The sequence below is a fragment of the Ovis aries genome, chromosome 13, assembly GCF_016772045.2.
Source record: "Ovis aries strain OAR_USU_Benz2616 breed Rambouillet chromosome 13, ARS-UI_Ramb_v3.0, whole genome shotgun sequence".
NCBI lineage: Eukaryota > Metazoa > Chordata > Mammalia > Artiodactyla > Bovidae > Ovis > Ovis aries.
The window spans coordinates 59,543,979-59,559,938 of NC_056066.1; the positions used below are offsets into that span (position 1 = coordinate 59,543,979).

Below are 15,960 nucleotides of genomic sequence, written 5' to 3' on the forward strand. Positions count from 1 at the left end.
TATATTATCCTACTAGATATAAAAATTTTCTTTATCAAAGACTTGTGAGTACTGCCTATGAGGGTAGGGAAGGTGGGAAAGAGTGAGATTAAGAATAGCCCACATGGTATATATACTTCATCTTTTTAAGGTGGTTTGTTGGACAAAAATTAATCTGCACATAGAAAAATGCAATGCTGATTTAACAATTTCTTTTAAGTTCAAGTATTCTTCTAAGAGCATTTACATTTGGGAATATGGAATTAGGTCCCATCTTTATTTTGAAATGTAAAATCACATTTTTGTTTCTACAACATTCCCTTCAACACCAACAGAATTAGGATGTCTCACCTAATATGTTTTCACTTCCCATTTCTTCCCTTACTGACTCCTTCTGTATCAATTTTCTTCCAAGTTTAAAGCCAGAGGACACAAAGCATTTTGTAAACAACTGTAAAAATATACACTTTTTCTCATTTTTTGTACAAGTAAAGCAATTCAACAAAATACAAGTACATATGCTAAAAAGTAAAAGCTATAATTCATGTACATACATCAAGCAAATTAATTCAAAAGTAAGGGGGCATTTTTTCACAGGTTTAAATTGTTGCATATATGAATATAAATATGTATTTATTTATCACCAAACATTGCACCCATGTAGAAGTATGGAAACTGTTACCATTTTCAGTTCAGCATGAGTCAAATCCTGGGCAGCAGTTGACAGAAGTATATCTGCTCCTCCCTTTTGCTTCCACATCATCAATCTTTGGGTAGGAGGTGCAAGTTCCAAAACCATGAGTGTGTCCGTAAAGGAAGTAAGCTGTTTGTGCATAATTTTGCTACTGATCTCCTTGACTGGATCTATGAGCAATTTCCTGTTTTTGCCTTTTCTTTTTTCAGCAATATCTAAATATAAGAAATATGTACAAATGTGATAGGTTGTATAGCTCTGTAAAATGATATTCTAGGCACTGCATATCTAAGAAATGTCTAACACAATACACCCTACAGAGTTGCCTTGGTAAGAAAATCCCAGTAGAAAATTCTTTCTACTGAAAATTATCCTTTTAAGGTTTTTGCACAGCTAGTGTGTAAGTGGACAACTGAAAACTGCGGAGCAGGGAGCACATTGAGAGGGAAGTCATTCAGTTTTGAAGTTTCTTAAAATATCTAACAGGATAACTTTAAAAAAATTACCGATAGGTTAAATATTTACTTATTTATTTATTTTTCAGGATAACTTTTTAAAACATTAATTTGTATCTGTCCAGTGCATTTTATCCTCTCCCACTGAAATTCATATGTAAATTCCAAGTAGATAGCTAGGGTCATGGGATTTACTCCTTTAACTAATTTTGCCAGGTAAAAAGCAGAAGTCAAGCTTTTCCTTAGTGAAGATGCAACAATTGGGGGATGGTTAGATTTCTTGGAAAGGGTGGAATTCTGAGATCAGATGGAGCCAGAAGGAACCTGCTTGCTGATGTGTCTCAGTAAAATCCTAGGAATATGACAAGATTTCAAAGAGGCTGGCTGTGTGATGACCACAGAGACTATGCAGGCTGGGACACTGGGTATCACAAGGTGGAGTGGCTGATGACCAGAGGTTCCCTTCCACCTACTGCACCCCTCCCCAGAACTTGATACTACATGGTTCAGGGCAGATAGGGGAGCCATGCAGATTGAATTTCTTGCCAAACCAACAGGGATAGAGGCTTAGAATTGAATTCTGTAAAGAAAAAGTTAAATGCTATTCTTTGCATGCCTGAATTTATAAACTGAAATTTATATCAAAGATAATACTTAAAACTAGGATATGCTTAAAAGATCTAGGGATATATTTGATTCATATCCAGTGCCTCTATTTGGATCCTCTTACTCTGTCTTATTTTAAATTCATTTGCATGTTTATCTTCCCAGTCAGATTTTAAGCTTCTTAAAAGCAGGAACTATGTTGTCTTCAGTTCTGTGCTCAGAATAAATGGCTCAATAACTACTGGAACTGAACTCAGTTTAAAATTTTCCAGTTTCCCAAACTGGATAGATGGTTTGACCGGGACTGGATATAATAAAAGTATCATTGCAAACTTTCTTCACATTCTTCCCTTATTGCATTTATAAATGTTATTACTAGATTGACTACCTCCTACAACATTTTAAGAATTATCAAAATATCTCAGGGTAAATAAGATAGTGTGCCTCAAAGCTAAAAATAAAAACATGAATGATTCTGACCTGAAGTATCAATTGGGTCAAGGGTAAATTCTTCCTCTTCTTTTGATACTGTAGTTTCATCCTTTTTTTCATTTTCAGGTGAACATACACACTCTGGATTATCTGGTTCTACTCATCAACATTGCCATAAAAGGGTTTATTAAAAAAAATAATGATTATATTGCAAACTAGAAGAATATATGAGAATTAAAGTGAAAGATTAACTGTAGATTTATATTGCTAACTGGAACCACAGATGAAGTTTTAGAATCATGTATTTAATAGAGTTGAAGAGGTTCAGAGATTATATCGTCTGGGACCCACAGTGTGATATTAATCACCCACTTTTGCTCCTGTGACATCTAAGGCTAGGCTACAGTCATGGCAGAAGTAAAAACAGTGGTAGGAACCAAAACAAAGGACTGACATAAATTTAACAATATGTCTATTAAAAATTGTATTCTGTTAATGATTAGTTGACCCATAAAGAACTGTACACAACTAAATTTTTCTTGCCCATCTCTTTTTATATTTTAAACTTATACTACTGTGTTAGAAAGCAAATGCAACATCCAAAAGTGAAAAATCAAAATGGGGCTAATCATTTTTTACTTCTTAAGAAAAATCAGACTACAAAGACTTCAAATCATCTGAAGTACTTTCACAATCAGTTTCAAGTAGAAAATATCCCCATATTTGTGAATTCTATAAAACTGTATGTAGATCATCAAGCCATGTTAATATTAATGTGGTATTAATGTTAATAATAATGTTAATGTCAAACATTAATGATGCTTTTACTATGTAACATATTATTTTAATGATTCAAAAGCAGGATATTTTGCCAGAGTATTTAAATATGCTCTCATAAAAAATAAACCCAATCCTGATTAAACAATCATCATTGTACTTTTCTCAAAACTTAATTTTCTATGCTCTTTTATCTAAGTCATGCTAAGAGTTTGAGAGACAATTCTCTTTAATATCTTTCACTAAACTATACTGTTCCTTAAACCTAGAAGTTTTGAGGCTTAATTTGAATATTAATATCTATTCACTTTCTACACAAAAGAAAATTCCTACATACCCACTACAGTATTAGGAGACTCAGGAAGCAGGGAAATTTCTGTATTTAAATGCATTTCTTCTAACAGGATATTCTGATCATCTTGCAGTAGATTGTCTTGAAAACAAAATAAACACTTTTCTTATACAGAACTGAATCTGTCATTTGTTCACTAAAAACTTGATAACTTAGTTTGCAACAAGTTGTCAAGGAATATAAAAAAGAGTGAACCCTACTTAATTATATTTGATTGGTTATATGGATTACCATGGGGCTTCCCTGATGGCTCAAATGGTAAAGAATCCACCTGCCAATACAGGAGATGTGGGTTTGATCCCTGGATTGGGAAGCTCCCTTGGAGAAGGAAATGTTAACAAACTCCAGTATTCTTGCCCGGGAAATCCTATGGACAGAGGAGCCTGGTGGGCTATAGTCCATGGGGTCACAAAAGAGTCAGACATGACTGAGTGACTAAACAACAACCAGACTACAACATTTCATGCAATAGGACATAAAATTTTATATATTTAATTTCCTTTCCTTTATTAAAATGTATTTTAAGTGTTTAATATCAGAAAATATTTACTAAACTATCAAGATAGTAACCTTGTTACAAAGCCATGTTTAGACTTCAAATCAAGAAATAAAAGTTTTCAAACTCCTTTAGTAGAGATCTAAGGTAGAGCCACTGTTTTTCATAGTTTTCAAATTTCATATTTCAAATTTCAAGTTTGTCATAACCAGCCTTTTATTGTAGATTAGATAATTTAAAAAAGATTTGATATATAAAGGTCAATATCATTATAATTAGGTACATTTAGACTTCCCAGTTTTGTCTATCCTATTTCTATGATTACTTTACAGTAATATCATAATAAAACAATAATATAAAATGCTAGACAGACCCTTTAGAATAGCTGTCCCACAATTTTTGCTAAAGAAAATGTTTCTAGTATATAATCTAGTATATTTTGTGAGGAGTACACTAACCTCACTTCTTTCTCTCTAGAAACTAGAAATCTGTAAAAAGAAAAATAAGAACCTATATGATAAATGTATTTTACAACCTATATAATAAATGTGTCAAAGATGGCTACTTTGATCTAGCCTAAATGTTTAAATATACTATAGACTTTGAAAACTTAAATAAAAAATATTTTAATCTATATGACATAGAAGCATATCTGAAATTTTTCTTTGTTGGAATAAATCTTCTAGTTTGTTATAGTAATTTGACTGAAACAAATATCCAGTTTCTTTATGACCAGACAGCATACCAATCATTTCTCCTGCAGCTCCTTCATCTCCAAATCCATCTCCACTGCCACAGAACAGAGATTTTTCTCCAATGGGGCTTCCAGAACTATGTTCAAGTAAAAGACCACTGGAACTCAGCAATATGCTATCATCAAATAAGCTATGTCTTCTGAGAATTTCAGATTCCTCCCCTAAATAAATATATATCATTAATACTGAGTTAGTCATAGAAACAAAATTTTAGGGTTAGAAGCTAGAATTTAGATATCATCTTGTATAGCTTCTCTCATTTTATAGAGGAGAAAAATCAGATCTAAAAATTTACTTGAATTATTCAAAGACAAATAGATGGCCAGTAGGCACACAAAAAGATTCTGAACATCACTAATTATTAGAGAAATACAAATCAAAACTACAATGAGGTACCACCTCACATTGTCAGAATGGCTGTCATTAAAAAGTCAAGAAATACTTTCATTTGTAAAATGGATAGCTAATGAGAAGGTGTTGTATAACACAGGGAATCCAGCCTGGCACTCTGTGATGACCTATAGGAGTGGGATGAGGGTGGGGAGGGAGGCTCAAGATGGAGGGGATAAATGTATATTTTGCCTGATTTGTGTTGTTGTACGGGGACTTCCCTGGTGGCTCAGATGGTAAAGACTCTGCTTGCAATGCAGGACACCTGGGTTTGATCCCTGGGTCGGAAAGATCCTCTGGAGAGGGGAATGGCTACTCACTCCAGTATTCTGGCCTGGAGAATTCCATGGACTCTATAGTCCATGGGGTCACAAAGAGTCAGACATGACTGAGGAACTTTCACTTCACTTCACATCACCACCACCCCTTGCAGCCCTGGTGTCCTCATCTGTAAGTAGGTGTTTAGTGGCCTGAGACTCAGAGCTCAGATAATCAGACTTTCATTTCCAGCTGCCCTACCTTGGACAAGTGCTTCAACAACCATATCAACTTCCTAGAGGTGCTGTGGGGATGAAAGCAGACAGCTATTGTGGAGGTTCAGGGCAGTGCCCACACACTGTCAGCACCCTTCCAAAAGGCTCCCTGGAACTTCCCTGGTGATCTAGTAGCTAGAACTCCATGGACACAATGCAAGGGGCCTGGTTGGGCCATCCCTGATTGGGGAACTAAATACTGCATGCTGCAACTAAGACCCAGAGGGGCCAAATAAATATTTACAAAATGCTCCTTGGAACCCTGGTTCAGCCACTTACTAGCACCATGACATTGGGGAAAAATCACTTAAACCTCACTGTGCATAAAAATCTGTGCTTTGAGATTTGACAAACTCTTGGGAAGCATTTTCTGTCTCCTGCTGGTTGTGGATGCATTTTCCCTGCAAAAAGTTGTTAAGATGCTTGAAGAAGTGGTGGTTGGTTGGTGAGAGTTCAGGTGAATATGGAGGATGAGGCAAAACTTAATAAAGTTTTTGTTCAACTTTTGAAGTGTTGGTTGTGTGATATGTGGTCGGGCATTGTTGTGGAGAATAACTGGGTCCTTTCTGTTGACCAATGCCGGCTGTATGTGTTGAAGTTTTTGGTACATCTCGTCTTTTTACTGAGCATACTTCTCAGATGTAATGGTTTCACCAGGATACAGAAAGCTGTGGCAGCAGGCCACCAAACAGTGACCATGACCTTTTAATGGTGCAAGTTTGACTTTGGGAAGTGCTTTGGAGCTTCTTCTTGGTCCAACCACTGAGCTAGTCATTGTTGGTTGTCATATAAAATCCACTTTTCATCACATGTCACAATCTGATCGAGAAATGGTTCCTTGTTGCACAGACTAAGAGAAGATGACACTTCAAAATGATTATTTTTTTTTTTAATTTTCAGTCAGCTCATGAAGTACCAAGTTCATGAGGTACCCACTTACTGAGGTTTTCACCTTTCCAATTTGCTCCAAATGCTGAGTGACCATAGAACTGTCAATGTTGAGTTCTTTGGCAACTTTTCACATAGCTGTATGAGGATCGGCTTCAATGATTCTCTCAATTGTTGTTGTTCAAGTTGCTTAGTTGTGTCCAACTCTTTGTGACCCCATGGACTGCAGCATGGCCAGGCTCCCCTGTCCTTCACTATCTCCCAGAGTTTGCTCAAACTCATGTCCATTGAGTCGATGAAGCCATCCAACCATCTCATCCTCTGTTGTCCCCTTCTTCTCCTTCCCTCAATCTTTCCCCGCATCAGGGTCTTTTCCAATGAGTCGGCTCTTTGCATCAAGTGGCCAAAGTATTGGAGCTTCAGCTTCAGCATCCTCTCAATTGGTCACTGTCAACTTCCAATGGCCAGCTTCTATGCTCCCCATCTTCACCTCATCTCATCTTCTCTGCAAAACTTCTTGAACATCTCTGCACTGTACATTCATTAGCAGTTTATAGGCCAAACATGTTGTTGATGTTGTGAGTTGTCTCCACCGATTTACAACCCATTTTGAACTCAAATAAGAAAATTGCTCTAATTTGCTTTTTCTGTCTAACATCATTTCCCTAGTCTAAAACAAATATAAAATAAACAGCAAGTAATAAGTCATTAGCAAAAAAAAAAAAAAACACAAAGCAAGAAATGAGCATTAAAATGATATATAACATAACCACATTTATTTAAGAATGTATGCCAATGTCAAAAAGCAAAATTCAACAACACAAAACTGCAATTACTTTCACACCAACCTAATACTTAGCCATTAAAAAAGAACAAAATTATGCCATTTGCAGCAACATGAATGAAACTAGAGATTATCATACTAAGTGAAGTAAGTCAGAAAAAGAAAGACATACGCCATATGATATCATTTGTATGTGGAATCTAAAATATGGCTCAAATGAACCTACCTACAACACAAAAATAGACTCACAGATACAGAGATCAGACTTGTGGTTGCCAAGGAAAGAGAGCAGGAGAGGGACAGACTGGGAATTTGGGGTTGGTAGATGCAAACTATTACATTTAGAATGGATAAACAACAAAGTCTTACTGTACAGCACAGGGAACTACATCCAATCTCCTGGGGTTAAACCATAATGGAAAAGAATATTTAAAAAAAAAAAAAAGAAGGTATATATACGTGGGCTTCCAGGTGGCTCAGTGGTAAAGAATCCACCTGCAATGCAGGAGATGTAGGTTTGATCCATGCGTCAGGAAGATCCCCTGGAGAAGGAAATGGCAACCCACTCCAGCATTCTTGCCTGAGAAATCCCACAGACAGAGAAGCCTGGCAGGCTACAGTCCATGTGGGGTGGCAAAAGAGTCAGACACGACTTAGCGATTAAACAACAAAAATCTGTATGTGTAAAACTGAGTCACTTTGCTCCACAGCAGAGATTGGCACAACACTGTAAATCAACTATACTTCAATAAAAAAGAAAAACTTATTTGAATTATCCAAGTAATTTCATTCTGCTAATCAGCAAAGATCGGATTTCTAGTCTAATGCTTTTCCCAATACAATGAGGAAAAATTGCCAAAATACTAGGATTGAGTTTTTAGTGGTGGTACAGTTTAATAACTTCCCAGAAAATTATTATTGGCAGTAGAATTATTTATTCTACTTTAGAGGGGTCATATCCTGCTAGATCAAGTATTATTTCATATTATTTCAAGGACATTGGAGCTTCAGTTGCTTGTTAGTCCAAAATGCTGCTGCTGTTGCTAAGTCGCTTTAGTCGTGTCTGACTCTGTGTGACCCCAGGGACTGCAGCCCACCAGGCTCCTCCATCCATAGGATTTTCCAGGCAAGAGTACTGGAGTGGGGTGCCATTGCCTTCTCTGTAGTCCAAAATGAGGGTTTGGAAAATAAGGAGTATGTCTGCCTTCTGTATAATGGAAAAGTAGGTAGAACATTAAAGAATGGGCTTACAATATTGTTTAGTATTTATTGAACGACTAGGTATTAGGCAATATGCTAGGGGTTGGAGATACAGCCGTAAGAAAGACAAAACATGGTCAGCTGGGACTTCCCTGGTGGTCCAGTGGTTAAGAATTTTCCTGCCAATGCTGGGGACATGGGTTCAGTCCCTGGTATAGGAAGATCCCACATGCTGTGCAGCAACTAAGCCAAGCACCACAACTACTGAAGCCTGCACTCAGAGCCCGTGCTCCACAACAAGAGAAGCCATCACAATGAGAAGCCTGTTCACCTCAACGAAGAGTAGCCCCCGCTTGCTATAACTAGAGAAAGCGTGCATGGCAACAAAGACCCAGTGCAGCCAAAAATAAATAAATGAGTAAATGTGTGCACGTCCAGCTCTCTCCCATGAATCTGCAGCCCTCCAGATTCCTTTGTCCATGGGATTTTCATGACAAGAATACTGGAGGGGGTTGCCATGCCCTCCTCCCGGGGATCTTCCCAACCCAGGGAATAAACCCGATTCTCCTGCGTCTTCTGCATTGCAGCTGGATTCTTTACCGCTGAAATACTGGGGAAGCCCAAATAAGTAAATAAATCTTTAAAAAGAACACCTGGTAAGCTAACATAAACTGAGTGCTTATTATGTGCATTATAGTATGCAGTAGAGGATACTATTACAGTCCTCATTGTACAGACACGGAAACATCCACAGAAAGGTTTTATAACTTGCCCACAGCCATACCCTAATAAGTGATAGAGCCAGGATCTGAACCCAGCAAAGATAGTCTTCGTATCAGTGTTAGAATTCTGCCAAAATGGAGACTTATGACAGAAAATTCCTAAGACACTGACGGCAGCAGATAAAATGAACTCCCTGCTTCAAACAGACCTGCTTCCAGATTGACTATCAGTACATGTATATACTTTCCCTTTCTTGGGTTTGAGTCTCTTGGTCCAGAAGTCTGAACCTCAGAGATGAGAGTCTAGCAGTCTGAAATCCTAGAGGTTAGAGGTTGGTCCTCTCTTCCCTTCATCTAACAACCCACGTTAAAACTAATTGATAAAGAAAATCATGAAATATCACTGGAAGACCTACATCTCTTCTCGAAAGAAAGAGCTAAAAAAGGCAACTTTCACTGCACTGAACTAAAGATTTGCTCAATAAAAGAGATTAACTTTTCCAAAGAACTAAAAATATTGTTCTCATCTTCCAGGTACACCTTGATAGCCTCCAAACTAAAAATATTGTTCTCATCTTCCAGGTACACCTTGATAGCCTCCAAAAGAAAATTTGGTCTTGGTCAATACAACAATAACATTTATGAACAGTACTATATTCTGAGCACTGAGCATCATGAGAACCTGAGATTACACCAAAAAATTAAGGAAACAATCTTGGTTTCACTCTTATTTTATAATTCAGAATAGGATGAAATAATATTAACCATTTCTTAGAGGACATTAGGTTTGAGCTAGTGTTTGAAGGAGAAAAAAGTTCCTTATTGGCAGAAAGTACTGAAGGAGGAAATAAGGGAAATAACTCTATGATGTTGCTAGTAATATCCAAATTTTATGAATAGGGCAGTAAGGCTCAGATGAGCTAGGTGATCTGCCCAATATCACACAGCAAATCAACAGAGGAAGCTCAGATTCAAACCCAGGTCTGTCAGTCTACTCTGAAGATACTCTTCCCACCTTCTTGAACTGTATAGGAAGACAGAACTGAGAACAATTAAATTTTACTGGGTGACTGATAAGACATTTGCTTGACTGGAGCAAAAAGGTAAAATAAAGTTAATAGAATAAAGATGATGATAAACTGGTAGAGCGCCTTGAGGATAGGCAGAAGTGTCTATCAGTTAGTTATAGGGACCCAAGGCACTTAAGAGGAATGTGAAGTGAAAAAAAAGTGGAATTTAAGGACAATTGCTCTTGCACAGATGTATAAAATGTGGGAAGAGACTGAGAAACATGTCCAACTTTCTAAAAAAAAAAATTGACACTGGAATGAAGCTTATAGAAAGCATAGTTAAAAGTGATCCTAAAGTTTCAGGGCTGAAGAGCATTTACAGGGAAATGTACATAGACTGTCTTAGGCAGTAAGAACTATGATTAACTCCACCAGTGTGTTAGATTTCAAGGTTTGGGGTAACAGCCAGTAAGAGATGTGTGCTACTCAAAGTAGGGTCTGTGGACAGTGATGATCCACCACAGAGTAAATATACAAATTAGAGATAGATGTTTGCAAAGTTTTAATATAACGTCATAGAGTAATTTTATATATGCTGGATCTAATAACAAAAATGTGAGGCTTATATGTTGATTTAAAAATTTTTTAATTTTTCTAGTAATTCATTTTATTATATTTTTAAAAAGTATCACTCCATGACAGATCAGAAATTGACAAAGTATAAAGTTGGTCCTTTGCCGAAGCTCATTTGAGAAACACAGCCATAGATCATAAGAGTTATGGAAGAAGAGTCAGGATGAAAAGTGGAGGTTATGATGTAGCTCAAGCATTACTACCCTGACCACCCTCCTCCATCTAAGACAGGTTTAGGCCTTCCTTCTCCTATGTTCACTGCTTTGTGCATTAAGAAAATCAAAGATGACTATGACACAGACCTTACCCTCATGGAGTTTTCAGAATAATACAAACCAATATAATAAATGTCATGATATAAGTCAGAGAGTGGTAAATGCCACAAAAAAGAACAAATACTGTAAAGTTAAATTACACCATATAACTTCAATTTGAAAATACATTAAATAGTTTCTATTTCCCAATCAACGTATAGTGTGTATTTCCTCCTCATTCCCAAGGTATTTTAAAACCTTGTTATTGATATCATATTTAAAAGAAATATATTTAAAAGACTCTGTATGCAGCACACATGTAAAGCCTTGTGTACATGTTAACTGTAACAACTGTTTATTTGTATGTCTCTCTCCAAGCCTGAAGTTCCTTGAAGGCAGGAAGTATTTCTTTAAACTCTGTATTGCCCAGCCTGTGACAGTATCTGACATACAGTAGATATTCAATAAATGGTTGTACACTGAGAAGGGAAATATAGGTTGAGTCTGAGTCTTGGCATTTGACACCTATAGTAGAAAAAGGCAAAGAAACTCATTGCAGGGATTAAATCTATATATAAAAAATTCATTCTACAGATAGTTCTACTGGCATAGAAATAGCTTTGGCAGTGTTTTATGTATACAACAAAGATGAAAATATAACTGATTATGACTTGTAGTTTTAATTTCTCAAATATTCTCACCAAAGCTTCCAGCATGGAAAAGTAGATCATTGCCATAATCTTCTCTAAGTGTGATTTCTTCTGGTTTGCTTTGGTTCTGAATAGAGTATTCTGAAACATCAATAGCACTATGGAGAAATACAAGATTGAGGGAAACGTGAAGAGAACACAGTGATTCTGCATATACTGAAAAACAAACAAAATCCATTAAAAAACAGGTTTTATTACAAAAGTAAAGGAGAATTTGCTCAATAGTATTACTTATAAACATTAGTTTATTATACATGCATATCATCTTCAGGTTGTCAAATCCAACCAGCAATTCTCAATCCTTATTTTGCTCACCATAATCAACAGCATTTGAAATAGATGTTCACTCCCTTCCTCATGGAACACGTTCTCCTCTTGACCTCTGCAATAACTACTGACCTCTTCTACACTAGCGTATCTTGATTTTCTTCCTGCCTCATTAGTTGCTCCTTTTCCATTTCCTTTATTAGTTCTTCCTCATCTCCCAGGCTATTAACTAATAGGAATGACTCAGTGTTCAGTCTTTAAATCGCTCTCGTCCCCCCACTTTCTCTCCTTCCTTCCCCTCTCTTTAAAATCTACCCTAGTTCCTTTAGGGATCTCTTATGACTTATGGTTAAAGTTCCATCCACATATTGAGAGAGTCCTAGGCAGGTTGATAAGAAGTCCGGGTTCCCCGAGGAGGAGAAAGGGGTCTGAGGCTCTCAAGGAGTAGATAGGGGTTTGGAACTCTCAAGGAGGAGGAAAGGACAAACTTTTTTTCTCTACATTCCTTAGTCTTAGTCACATAAAATGTTTTTTTCTTTAAGCAGGGAACTGATGATTACACATCAACTCAGTTTAAACTCTGTACTAGGAATTATATCGGAGAAGGCAATGGCATCCCACTCCTGTACTCTCGCCTGGAAAATCCCATGGATGGAGGAGCCTGGTAGGCTGCAGTCCATGGGGTCGCTAAGAGTTGGACATGACTGAGCGATTTCCCTTTCACTTTTCACTTTCATGCATTGGAGAAGGAAATGGCAACCCACTCCAGCGTTCTTGCCTGGAGAATCCCAGGGACAGGGGAGCCTGGCAGGCTGCCGTCTATGGGGTCGCACAGAGTTGGACACAACTGAAGCGACTTAGCAGCAGCAGCAGGGATTATATAACGACAATGCATCCTGCTTGAGGACAGTTTTTCCTTCCTGAAAACCTTCTGACTAATCCTGATATCTTAAAATGTAAATTATGGAAGTGGGTCTAGTAGGATCTTTCTATTGTTAAATTCTAATCCCGTTATCCTAAAGTGTAAATTGTGGGAGTGGGTCTGGTAAAATTTTCACAAACTTGAGACATTCTTAGGATTTACTGTAATAACTAATTAAAAAGTATATAATTCCCTTGCTGAAGACTATTGAGTGGGGCATTCTCGGCCCCCTTCTGATGTCTATGTCAGAAAGTTTCTCTGTTCCTTTTCACTTTAATAAAACTCTGCTATACAAAAGCTCTTGAGTGATCAAACCTGGTCCCTGATCCCGGAAGTTAAATCTTCTTCGGAGATCATGAATCTGACACTGTTCACTGTAAGCTATCAATACTCATAACTCTCAAATTTATATATCCCATCAAATTTATATATCCCATCAAACATCTTTCCTGAATTTCAGACCCGCATAGTCAACTACCTACCTGCTCTCTTGGATGTGTAACAGTCCTCTCAAAACTTCTGTCCAAAACCTAATTTACTTTCCTTTTCCTTGCCCCTTTAAGCTTGCCATTCTCTAGTTATCCTAATTTTATTAAACGGATAACTCCATTCTCATGCCAGAAATCATATAGTCAACCTCACTTCTCTCTTTCTCTTAAAGCCATATCCAATTTTTAGCAAACACCATCTGGGTAAAATGAAGACTAAAAGCTGATCACAGAGACTGCCATCTCTCATCTAATCTCTTACTGCAATAATTTTTTCACACGCTCTCTGCTTCCTCCCTTTCCCCCTTATAGTAAGTAGCCAGAGGGAAGCATGTTGAAGTCAAGTCAGATCCAGTCACTTAATCTGTTCAAAACCCTCCTGTGCTCCCCATCTGAGTAAAAGTCCTTATTATAGCCTACAACACCCTCTGTCATCTGCACCCCAGCTAATTCTCTGACCTCATATCCTACCACTTGGGCCTTTCATTTACTCCACTCCAGACTCACTTGCCTCCTTGCTGTTCTTTGAACAGATCCAACACGCTCCGCCTTAGAGTTTTTTCATTTGATTCATGTGGAACTTTCTTCCCCACATTACTGAATAATTTGTTCCTTCATTTCTTTCAGCTTTCTGTTCAGAGCTTATCAGTAAAGCCTTTCTTGACCTTTCTGATACTTTATTTTCTATTTCTCTCCATAATGTTGATCGTCTCCTAGTATATTGTGTATTTACTTGTTTGTTTTATTATCTGTCTCTCCCCAGCTAAAACATGAGATTCATGTAACCAGGAACAGTGTTTTATTCATTGTTACCTCCTCAGTGCCTATAACAGTGCTTGGCATATGGAAGGCACTTAACAAATATTGAATGAATGACTGTACTGTTAATACTGCAAACTATATTCAGCAAACATGATACATTTTTGGTGTTCTACTTTGAAATTTCACACTAAATTTAAGTCTTTGTCAACTACATGAGTAATTCAGCTATTAACTATGTTCCATTTGTGTTAGTGAAATCTGAAAATGTAAATAATAACCAGGAAAATCAAACTGAAGGAAAAGAAATAAAATAATTTACTTCATAGTTTGGGTGTCAAAATCATGAAATTCTTCGGGCAATGTGATAGAACTGTATGCCGCTTCAAAACTCTCCTTTGGAAGGTCAACCAATCCTGAAAACGATTTAAAAAAAAATGAAACCAAAAAAACCCCACATTCAATAAACTAAATCTCTACTTTCTCTCACTGGACTGTTTAGTCTCCTAACTCATTTCCCTGTATCTGCTCCTACCCCTCTTCAGTTCATTCTCTACAAAACGGCCAGAGTGATATATTAAATATGTAATTAGGTCAGATCACCCTCAAAATGACTCAGTGACTTCCCTAGTGCACTTAAATAAAATTTAAATTTCTAAACAGGGCCCTGCACCCCTATAGGCATGATCTAATAACACTTTGCGTTACTCCACTCCAAACGTACTGGTCTTTTTGCTCTCTGAATGAGTCAAGCACTTTACTACAAGAGCTTTGTTCTTGCAGTTCCCTCTGCCCAGAATGCTATTCCTTTAGGGATGTCTTATATGGCTGGATACTTCTCATTCTTCAAGTCTAAGGTTAAATTCTATCTACTCAGAAATGCGTTTCCCAACTTGCCTAACTAAAATACATGTCTGTTATTTTCTGTGGTAGTACTCTTTATATTCCTTCATAGCACAATCTATAATTATTATAATAATTTAAAAAATATCTTTTTCATTATCTGATTTCCTCACTATGCCAAAAGGGACACTGTCTTGTCTTTGTACACCAGAACCTAACATAGTGTTTCACACAAAGTATGAGCTCAATAAATATTTATGGAATATATAAGTGAACCACGTTTGATATGATTATAACTCTATCTAGAGGTTCTACAAATATTTTAAATAAAGAAAAAAACAAACCTTGTCAATCTTGATTCACTAATACTAACTGAGGGAACACTATTTACATGGGACTGAGACAAGTACTATAAGTGATTCAAAAAATAAATATCACAAAGATATTGTCTTCAGGGAGCTTGCAGACTGGTGTGAGGCAAGTTCTGTACTTAAATAAACATATTACAAGGTGGAAAATGATGAAAGTCATAAAATTAAAATTAAATTAAAAGTTGAAGACATTCTATGTATGACACATATAAATCTCGAGCACTTTGGAATGCCTAGAGATTGTCTATAATATTTAATAAATAGTATGCTATTTAAGAGTCTTCAGAATTCTGAAAACAATGACAATTACTGATACCTAGGTTCTATCAATACATTATTTCTAATTTATCTCATAAAGGCAAAAACAGATGTGGCAAACAAAGAAACCCATTAAAACTGAATATCAGAGTTTCTTATACAACTGTGGTAGCTTTAATATATTTATTATACAACTGTGGTAGCTTTAAATATATTTCTTATGTAAATATGCAAGAACATTTCAAGTTTTTGAAAGTATAACCTCTTGCCGCAAACACAGTAAAAGAGCAAGGAAAATAATATAATTTGTTCTTAACCATGGAAACTAAGTTTCAGTCAAAAGGAAGTTTTCCATTCATTATACCCACCCTGGAATTATAGA

The 15,960-nt window shown here is 36.7% G+C and overlaps 1 protein-coding gene across 19 annotated transcripts in view; it reads right to left on the reverse strand.

Moving 5' to 3' along the window:
- Nucleotides 1-15,960, reverse strand: part of RAD21L1 (RAD21 cohesin complex component like 1) — a 48,875-nt gene that overhangs the window by 18,961 nt on the left and 13,954 nt on the right. For 15 of the 19 annotated variants that reach the window (XM_042229947.2, XM_060396993.1, XM_042229946.2 and 12 more), the window contains 7 exons: nucleotides 14,429-14,522; nucleotides 11,662-11,768; nucleotides 4,537-4,707; nucleotides 3,281-3,376; nucleotides 2,215-2,322; nucleotides 662-888; nucleotides 331-430 (listed from right to left, as the gene is read on the reverse strand). In XM_042229947.2, coding sequence (XP_042085881.1) covers nucleotides 331-430; nucleotides 662-888; nucleotides 2,215-2,322; nucleotides 3,281-3,376; nucleotides 4,537-4,707; nucleotides 11,662-11,768; nucleotides 14,429-14,522 — 903 coding nt within the window. The remainder of the gene's footprint in view (nucleotides 1-330; nucleotides 431-661; nucleotides 889-2,214; nucleotides 2,323-3,280; nucleotides 3,377-4,536; nucleotides 4,708-11,661; nucleotides 11,769-14,428; nucleotides 14,523-15,960) is intronic. The other 4 variants (XM_060397002.1, XM_060397003.1, XM_060396997.1 and 1 more) reach the window with 2 other exon arrangements.